This window comes from Cydia amplana, chromosome 13 (genome assembly GCF_948474715.1).
Source record: "Cydia amplana chromosome 13, ilCydAmpl1.1, whole genome shotgun sequence".
NCBI classification, from domain to species: domain Eukaryota; kingdom Metazoa; phylum Arthropoda; class Insecta; order Lepidoptera; family Tortricidae; genus Cydia; species Cydia amplana.
In genome coordinates this window covers 2,113,200-2,123,619 of record NC_086081.1, presented here as the reverse complement: position 1 = coordinate 2,123,619, position 10,420 = coordinate 2,113,200, and the positions used below count along the sequence as shown (strand labels likewise).

The 10,420-nt window shown below is 37.8% G+C and overlaps 1 protein-coding gene across 1 annotated transcript; it reads left to right on the top strand.

The window, feature by feature from the left end:
- LOC134653223 (uncharacterized) lies at positions 1-7,493 on the top strand. Its single transcript, XM_063508551.1, has 4 exons — positions 1-157; positions 1,845-2,024; positions 3,346-3,475; positions 7,358-7,493. Exons 1-4 carry the CDS (start codon positions 53-55, stop codon positions 7,462-7,464), a joined length of 522 nt encoding a protein of 173 aa, XP_063364621.1. The 5' UTR covers positions 1-52; the 3' UTR covers positions 7,465-7,493.
- The last annotated feature ends 2,927 nt before the right edge of the window (positions 7,494-10,420 follow it).

Sequence of the window (10,420 nt, the reverse complement as noted above, 5' to 3'; positions counted from 1 at the left end):
GGTCCCTGACATATGTCACGATCATAATCCCGCCTGGGGAGAGGCCTGCGAGATGAAATGGTGCCAAACGAAATGTCCAACCATCCCTATAGTTAGGAAGTGCTGTTTCTTTGTGCCCATACGGAAAGGAGTCATTATATTCGGATATGTCAATTTGGTAAGTAACTTTACGTAGTTTACGTACTGTCAACCACCAATCGGGGTGAATAGGGATAGCTGGGGTGAATAGAGACAAAAGTTGAAATTATGTAATTTTCCTTGCTATTTCTTATGCATACCCACAAAAAATGTATCATTCGATTGAAAATAACAGTACGAGTAGATTTTGCATGAAATAATTTGTGTGGGTAGTTATTAAGAATTGTCAGGTAAATAAGATATAAAGTTTTGTCCCTATTAACCCTAGCCATCTCTATTCACCCTGGTTGACGGTATATCAAGGGTTTGCAAATTACGGCCCGCGAGGCCCGAAGGATGACTCGCACTACATAGAACGGTCTGAGGTCCGGGATGTGTCCGACACTTCGTTATAGAATAGAAAGCATCACAAGACCGAGGATCGGAAGTGGAAGTCTATAGAAAACAAAGTGCCGGACGCTCAGCTCGGCTCAGGCCCCGTAGACAACATGCCAACGTCCTCAGGGGAAGCCAAAGTCCTCAGGTCAAAAAGTTTAGAGATCTCAACTTTAAACGTATATAGTAGGCCATTTTTTCAGGCTTTAGGTTAGTTTTCGTTCATGTCGTCTCGGATATGGGTGAATATGGTATCGATGCATTCAGTGTAATGCCCTGAACACAAATATATGAGATGACAAGCGCGAAAGTGGTGGGGGTAGTTGCTGTGACGTCATAAATTCGGCAGTACAAACTTTTTTTTATTTTCGTTTAAGCATACCACGTGGGGTACCAAATGAAAGGGCTTTGTAAGTAGATCACAAATATATAACATATTGTAACATTTTCAATACTTGGGCTAACAAATTATTAGAAAACGTTAAAAAATTCACAATCCGCAGTACCTACAGTGGAGTTGACTTCTAACTGCTCTAAATTGAAAATGGCTGAATGGATTAGTCCAAAATACATACCAAGTGACTCTGAATATCCTCTATGTAATGTTAAAAAATAAATAACCAGATATAGCAAAAAATAAGAAAAGTACATCAAGTTGAAAAAAAAAATAATTTTCTGTTACCTACATTAAACTGTAGGTAACTATTATTAAAACAAACAAAAAACCCGACAGTTTACATATATTTTTGAAATGGTCTTTGCACTATCTTTCATTTGGTACCCATATTGCTAGAGTAAAAAAAAACAATCCTCCCCTCCACACAGCCCAATCGGCTGGACAGTTTTTGACATATGAGGTGTGGTTGAATTTGTCAGAATTGTTGTAGTGACGTAGGCTATATAAATTTTGAACATGGCGCCCGCTAATAAAAAAATTGAGGGGGGGGGGATTGTTTGTTTTTCATACTCTAGCAATATGGGTACCAAATGAAAGGTAGTGAAAAGATCTTTCCAAAAATATATGTAACCTGTCGGGTTTTTTGTTTGTTTTATTATTATGTTATGTTTGTTTTATTATGTTTGTAGTATTAGTTTCCGAGATCCATACCAACATATTTTTTGAAGAATATCATTTTTAAAATATGTTTTTCAAACAGCTGTTTTATCTGTGTAACTACACAACAAATATACATATAAATATACCAAACTAGCTACAGCTAGCTGTGACCTAAAAGTGTGAGCATAGTGCTTCATAAGGGCACGCAAAATGTTTGGTTTCTACAGGTGTACTATTTATTATGCCTATATTTTATTCTTATAACCTTTTCCAGGTGCTCACCCTCCTCGTCTTCCCATTCTTCGTCTTCATGCTGGTCGAGGAGGCGACCAAAGATGGCGACGGCGAGGAACTGCCTCCACGCATGGACCCAATAGTGCATATACCATTGACACTCGCGTTTCTCCTCACTGATGTTATCATGTACATTGTGCTGCTAATTGGAGCCCATAAGGTAATGTATTATTGTCGATTAACCGTTTCGATGCGGATGGCACGACAGGCGTGTCATCCATGTTTTTATCGTGTGGCGTATGACAAGATAGGCGTGCCATCCGCAACGATTATTTCTACCGCCACAACCAAAAGTTTTCGAAAATAGAAGACGCAACGAAATTCTTAGGGTAACATTCCATTTCTGACCGCAGCTGCACTACTGGTACTGAACGCGTCGCTGTTACTGTCAATTTCCATAGTAAAATTGACAGTAGTGCAGCGGTAATTGGAAATAGACTGTCACCTTTAAGTTAATCATGTACTTCACGGTATCGTCTCTTAGTTATTATGTCTGCTGCCAACTTGGCAGTAAGAGAATGAGAAAACTCTTACTCAGTAAAGACAGCGATTTCCGCCAACCCAAAGCAAATAAGAGTATGACCAAAATAATCCAGCGGATCTACTTGTCTTACTTGCCCGCTGATTGCCACTGACGGTTGCATCCTGGATTTATTAAAGACTTTGTTTAATAGACCCGTAAAGGGGTTTGTGCCATTTATATTCCATTTACTTATATTAGAATTTGACCAAGAGTCTGCAACGATTTTGATAGCACACGCAGTGCAAGTGTTATTTAATACATCATAATTTCACAGAAGTATGACGTTTAAAATAACGCACTGCGTGTACTATAAAAAACGTTGCAGACTTATCTTGATCTAACTCTAGATAAATAACAATAAAGTGGAAGTGCGAGCTATTTAATTTGATTTAATTTTGTGACTATCTAAAGTAGTTGTATTTGAAAACGATTAATAAAGAAGATGAATTTTGTTTTTAATTAGGTACGGCGATAAACCTTTACAGGGTTCCGTTGACCACTGACAGGCCGATACCGTCCGGCAGATTATTAATCAGTGGGCCCCTTAAAAGGTTGGAAATGTCGGCATATGTTTTAAATTCATTATACGCCATATAATCCATAGTTTTATTTCATGGTCATACTGACCAACTTTTCAGATTTTCATATCAAATGAGATCAAAATAAGCTCACTAATCAGCGGAACGTATGTGGACAGGGTTTTTCTTTTTCGGGACTTTTAGAATTGGTCCTGACCCTTGAGCCCGTTATACCTATTTTTAGGGTTCCGTACCTCAAAAGGAAAAAAACGGAACCCTTCTAGGATCACTCGTGCGTCTGTCTGTCTGTCCGACCATTCCCTCCCCCCTTTATCGCCGAAACCACTGCGTCTAAAATTAAGAAAAAAATACACAAACACCTTTTCTATTAATAACCTCATGCCTCATGCAGCTCATACTATTGGTCTTCTTGTTTTCAGAGAAACCAGAATCTACTAAAAAGTTACTTGTACTTCGGGCTCGTGTTCCAACTGGTGACTTTCTGCGTGGATATGGTGTTCCTTGACATGGAAGAGTACCTCGAGAACGCCGTCTACTTCTTCTTTTTAGGTATTTGTAATTACTTAATAACTTACTTTTTATTTGGCTGACGTGCTGACCCAAAATGCGTCTTGGCCTCCAACACAAGAGCACGCCACTTTGCTCGGTCCAGAGGGCCTACCGCGAACCACGTTCGACGTGTTACCTCCCTGTCACACTTACGTACGAATTTACAAGTGCGACAGAGAGGCAACACGTCGATCGTGGTTCGCGGTAGACGCTCAGAGCGGTATCACGCCAGCTTTGCCGACGCCAAGCTCACGGAGATCTGCCTCCACTCTTTTTTCATTAGTAATTACAATATGTAAAATTATTAGCATTAATAACCAACTAACGGGTGCAAACGGGTTGTTGTCGGTCCCATATTTGGATACCCTCCTCCAATTAAGGTGGGATTTAAATCTTCTCGAGGAAATGGTGTAGGGTTGGAGTGTTGGAGCCGGTGTAGCTTTATTTGACGTTCATAAGCGCATTGTAATACGCCTACTTGAATAACAAACTATCTTATCTTATCTTATCTTTATCTTACCAAATTACATAGTCGTTACATAACATGCACCAAATCGTCAAAGTTGAATGTTTTACTATAACATTCAATATACTAGAAAACTGTCAATCACGTTACTTTTTAACACATTTATTTAGATCATACGTGTTTATAGATGCAACTATCGAAACAAACGCCTACAAAAATATAGTAGCAAAGTTTGTGATTGAATTTTGCTGTATCAAGAAATTATTTCGCGCAAGTTGTGTTAAATAGTAGATTCGCATCCACCAATCAGGGTTAGCGATTTTCAAAACCAGTCATATTTGATCGTGTCAAAACCAGTTTAAAACTATTACTAATTCTTAAAGCTGAATCGGATTGCTAGCCAAGGTGAAAATCGCTTGCGCTTCGCCATCGAATCGCTTCGAGTCTCTCTATCACTCTTCCGTATTAGTGTGACAGTGATAGTTGCGTTTCGTTCGCTACGGAGCGTTGGCGATTGTCATGTTGTCTACGCGGCCTGTTCCCTACTAACGGGCTCGTATGCTGTTCTCTAAGTTCACAAACGCTTCCCATTTTCCTCTTCTAAACAGAAATCCTTAACGCCAATCTCACGGAGATCTGCCTCCACTCTTTTTTCATTCGTAATTACAATATTTAAAATATAACCAACTAACGGGTGCAACGGGGAGGATTTAAATCTTCTCGAGGCAGCGGTGTAGGAAGCCGGTGTAGCTTTATTTGACGTTCATAAGCGCATTGTAACATTATCTTGATCTTATCAAATTACATTGTCGTTACATAACATGCACCAAATCGTCAAAGTTAAATTTTTAGGGTTCCGTACCCAAAGGGTAAAAACGGGACCCTATTACTAAGACTCCGCTGTCCGTCCGTCCGTCCGTCCGTTTGTCACCAGGCTGTATCTCACGAACCATGATAGCTAGACAGTTGAAATTTTCACAGATGATGTATTTCTGTTGCCGCTATAACAACAAATACTAAAAACAGAATAAAATAAAGATTTAAGTGGGGCTCCCATACAACAAACGTGATTTTTGACCAAAGTTAAGCAACGTCGGGCGGGGTCAGTACTTGGATGGGTAACCGTTTTTTTGCTTTTTTTTTGTTTTTTTTTGTCGATGGTGCGGAACCATCCGTGCGCGTGTCCGACTCGCACTTGGCCGGTTTTTAATATAACATTTTACTAGTAATCACGTTAATTTTTAACACATTTATTTAGATCATACGTGTTATAGATGCAACTATCGAAACAAACGCCTACTAAAATATAGTAGCAAACATTGTGATTGAATGTTGTTGTATCAAGAAATTATTTCGCGCAAGTTGTGTTAAATAGTAGATTCACATCCACCAATCAGGGTTAGCGATCTTTGAAGATCAGTCATATTTAATTTGGTCATATCTAAACCAGACTGTCAGATTTCGCGTCCATTCTAATCCAACAGTTGATTGAATCGAATGCTTATCAACTGCGGATAATATCATTTAGTACAACCGAGGGCATGACATGAGTGGTGGGGATAACTGACAGAACGGGATAGTCTTATGTATCTTTCACTAGGAGTAGCAGAGAAAGCGCTATTATTGTTTGTCTTTGTCACAGTCTCATATTTTTTTATTCCCCACCGTAGTTTATGGTGGGATACAAACAATGCGTAAACGTCAAATTGGTGTGAAACATATGAACAGTGCAAAGATTATCAGGAAAAATATTGAAATCAGTGTTTCGTGTGCATGTAGTAGTACTTAACAATTCAACAAATATGGTGAATTGCTCAGTTTTGCGCTGTACAAGTGACTGCCGGCAAAAACAGGACAACGTAACATTTCACAGGTAAATACAGTATTTTATACTTCGGTCACATTATCATGCTTAGTAACAGCATCCTACAATCTATATCAATTAAAATCAGAGTAGAAAAAGCATTTACAGTAAATAATAACTCGGGTAAAAAAATTAACCTATAAATATTTCCTGCTAAATTAACCGACCAAATTACGTACGCATATTGACAGTAAGCCGTCACCCTTTTAATAACGTATTATTCGAGGGATACCAGCCCGTGATGCATACAATTACCCCAAAATTCGGGTATTTTGTATTTTAATAACATTTTTATAAATAATTTTGCTGTAGAACTGGACATATACGAACAATAAAATTGAACTGTGTTTAAATTATAATGTTAATTATCATAACGTTATAGGGGGTTTTGCCACGACTCAGAGAATCTAATTCTATGATATGCTGCAGGCACTAATTCTTAATTTTGCAATAAGAGTGACAGATTACAAAATGAATATTTCGTTTATTACCTCCAGATTTCCACAAGATGCAGGCACGCGTGCTAAATGGATTTTAGCAACCGGAAGGAGAAACTGGGCACCGACGCAAAACTGCCGGATATGCTCAAAGCATATTACGAAAACCTACCTTTTCTATTTCCTGTGGCACACAGTATGCTAAAAATTCTTTCTTTAGGCATACTTGTAATATGTACAATGAATCGCTTAATGATATAGACATTTTTGTTCATAGTTTGTCCGTTTTCAAGAACAAAGTTCGGCATATTTTGTTTACTAGTAATTGAAAAATTGTTTCAAGTAAATATTTTGCATTGTTTTCTTACTTTATTTGCGTGTTGTACTCACAACTATACCTACGGGTAATTTATAATTAAGTAACCTATTTACTTTTCATTGTAATAGTCAACTTAGTAACGTTTTATACGTTACTAAGTTGACTTTAGGCCTATTTTTAGTCACTTTTGTAAGACTTATTTGTTTTCTAAATAAAATAAAATAAAAAGAAAATTGGCCCATTGATATTTTATTTATCGCTGCGTCTTACGTAGGCGAACAACTCGCGAACGTGATTAAAATTACCCCAATATTTGGTAATATTGGGGTAATTTTTACCTATATGGTATCCCCGGGTTTGTGACGTCATCTATGTCTATCCCTTACGGGGGCACGCGGTAGGCCACATCTATAGAAATACTACCATCTATGAGTACAACCAATAATTCAAGAAATTCAACAAGTTCAATACGATACGTCAAACGTCGCTTGTCGAATACTTACCGCTCAAGTTTAAAACTATAACTAATTCTTAAATCTGAATCGGACTCCAGAGGGGCTACCGCGAAAACCGTTTTTCGCAAATTGCGGGGATCTTTCTCTTTTACTCTAATGAAGGCGTAAGTTAAGTAATTAGAGTGACAAAGAAAAATGCCCGGAATTTGCGAACTTCGATTTTCGCGGTTATAGCCCTGCATGTGCTTTTCCCTACTAATAAACGGGCTCGTGTGCTGTTCTCTAAGTTCACAAACGATTCCCATTTTCCTCTTCTAAACAGAAATCCTTGTTCCTTCCAGGTCTGAACGTGTACCTGTTATTCTTGGTCTACAACACAGTACGGGTTATCGAGGAGAGTGCAGTCCAATATGTGGCACATCAGGATCTGAGGCATCTCATCATGTGACGTCACTACTATTTAGATCTCAACTCCAAAATGTAGCATAAGAAGAATCGCGGTCACAAAACAATCAAATGAAATCCAATATATTAGAATTACGTACAATATTAACTCACTTTTATAGACGGGTCTATCGCGAAATTTATTTTATTACCTTTATTTTTTGGTCGGGTAGTTGCACAAATCTTTGTTTTGACATTTCGCTGGGACATCAGTTAGCCGCGACCACGACCAGTGAAACCAGTGTCGAAACGTTGGTAAATAAAGGTAATAAAATAAATTTAGCGATAGGCCCGTCTATAAATGTGAGTTAATATGTGTCCTACAATATTGTAAGAAGTATACAGCTTGATAAAGAAAGAGACGCTTTCAACACAGATTTGCGTGCATTGTAAAACTTTCATGTCTAATGATAGTAATGATAAGGCAATATTGAGTAAATATTATCACGCGCTATACAAGACCTGTTATTTCGTGGAATTCAAGGCTGTTCCTCGTGTCAGCGATGATGTCACGAACTGCATTGTGATATAAAAGTAACTTATGCATAACGAAGTTATTATAAAGATGCGTGCACGACTGCACGTGACGCTGCAGCGTTGTGTGAGAGAGACAATGCTACGCACGTGTCAGGCTAATTGACAGTCGATGTAGGCTCTAGACTACCTACTCAAAATACCTCTTTAGTAGCTGCAACTATGATCTGCAAAGATGCTGTGGCCAATGATGATGTCAGGCCAAATAGTAAACTGATATCAGAATGCCATCTAACTGATGTCATTTAGTTATCGTGCTTCGCTTCGAATCAGGGATGTTGCGGATGCAGAAAGCTGTCACTCGGACGCCACGTCACCGAAGTGTCAAAACTGAAATTGAACTATGATGCTCTGTGGTATGTGACCGATTAATCCGTCTTTGGCGTTGGACCTGCGGTACTGATAATATATCGGTATATAATTTGTTAAGGTTTTGTGTAACCTTAATAAATTAAAGTCCGTCAACCAAATCTTGTCAGTAGTAAAAGGCGGCAAATTTGAAAAATCGCGGGTTAGCAACACTGTGTTCAAATAATTCCAAAACGCGTGTCATCTGTGTTTTATCTGTGGAATGTGGATCGTGAACGACAGCCGTCTCCTTATTTGTTTTCATTTGGTTTTCATTCTGAATCGTTTCTGTTTCAAGAGATATTTCTGCTGTCACCATTAAATACCAATACATTAAATAAGAATAAGCAAAGCTAAGGGGCCTACAATGTACAATCATGCTCGTTGGCGTCGATGGTAAGCATTACTAAAAATTGAGGTTATGACAAGTATTGGAAGAACTCTTTCGAACTTTTAAGATTATGTTCAGTTTTTTGTTTTAGGGTTAAAAGGCATAAATAAAATTAAAACGTATGCCTAAATCTATCCAACAAGACCATAAATTGTGTCCTGGAAACCGTCCATAGGCCCACATGTCTAATATTTTCAGCAATCAGTTGTGACTATTTACAAAGGTAAACCTTTTAAACAGTATTAAGAGCCTTGATCATATCGCCGTTCTTTCGCAATATCTACCTAATCCATACATGTTTGTTGCAGGATTAAATATTGCCCAATATAAGGCGTTCGTAGTAGGTAGTATCTTTTCAGACAATACTTACCTATGGCGGTTTATGTACGTGTACAACGCAACCAAGTCGAAAAGTGACCCTTATCTTATTTACCTTTAAATTAAATAAACACCCAAATATCAGTTGTTTTATTTTTAATATGTATATTGTACAATATATACCAATCAAAAAAATTACACAGGTATGTCATATTCATCCAGAACAGTACACTAATTTACATTAACAAGTGGCATATTATATTGTAAATAACAAATATATGCACTATCTAATTATCTGCATTTTGATATGATTTTATTTTAGTAAACTTAGAAGACATAGATAGGGAACAAAGAGAATATAAGCAGTTGTTTTTGATATCTTCAAATTTGTTCATCATTTTGATTAACATTGTTTTAACATCGCTTTTAAATTGTCCGTCCATGTTTCAATTTTTTTCAATAAACCGCGAGTGACAATATGAATTGACGTACGCAGGGCGCGCTCAGCGGAAAAAAAAATCTGTTGGTTCGATGTACATTGCTGCTTTTCTTAGCGCAATACTGCTCTTTGAGTGTTGCCCTACTTTAGTTGGCTTTACATTGCTACTGACAAGATTTGGTTGACGGACTATATATACGGGTCGCGAGTATGTCTATACCTAAACATCTTGTTACAATGATATTTAAAAAAATCAGGGTATTATTTATAATTTAATTTTTAGACCAGAGGGTCTGCCATGGTGCCATGAACATCAAAAAATTAAATTTCGTTGAGTAGGTATATGCCTCTCTATCACTCTAATAAACGAGCAATTAACGAAAAATTTAGGTTATGACTATTTATGACCTTCAAGTTCACATAGCTAATGTTAATTTCTAAAGGGGTCCACTGATTAACAGTCCGCCGGACGATATCAGCCTGTCAGTTAGTACAAAAAGTTGACAGTTCCGAACAACTGACAGGCCGATACCGTCCGGCGGACTGGTAATCAGTGGGCCCCTTTAGGTCAAATTATAATAAATAGCAGTTCACAAAACGTTTAGCGGGTATAAGATTGACACTTGACAGACGATTATGCCATGGTGTCATTTGTGACGCTCAGAGGTCGCGGGCATTACGTGACTGTAATTACTATCGCTATGGCTATTATTTGACGTTACCGTGACATTCCGATCTATCTGATGAACTTTTTTATTGCGTTGATGGATAGCGAAACTGCTTGAGGACACGCAAAATGTACATAATTTGCTTTATTAAGCCTATAACAAGACGAAATTAATGTTAAAACAACTATTATGCTACAATATGCTGTGAGTTTCATTTTACAGGTTTAAAAACTGCTTATACTCGTAGTTCGTTTTTTTTAGC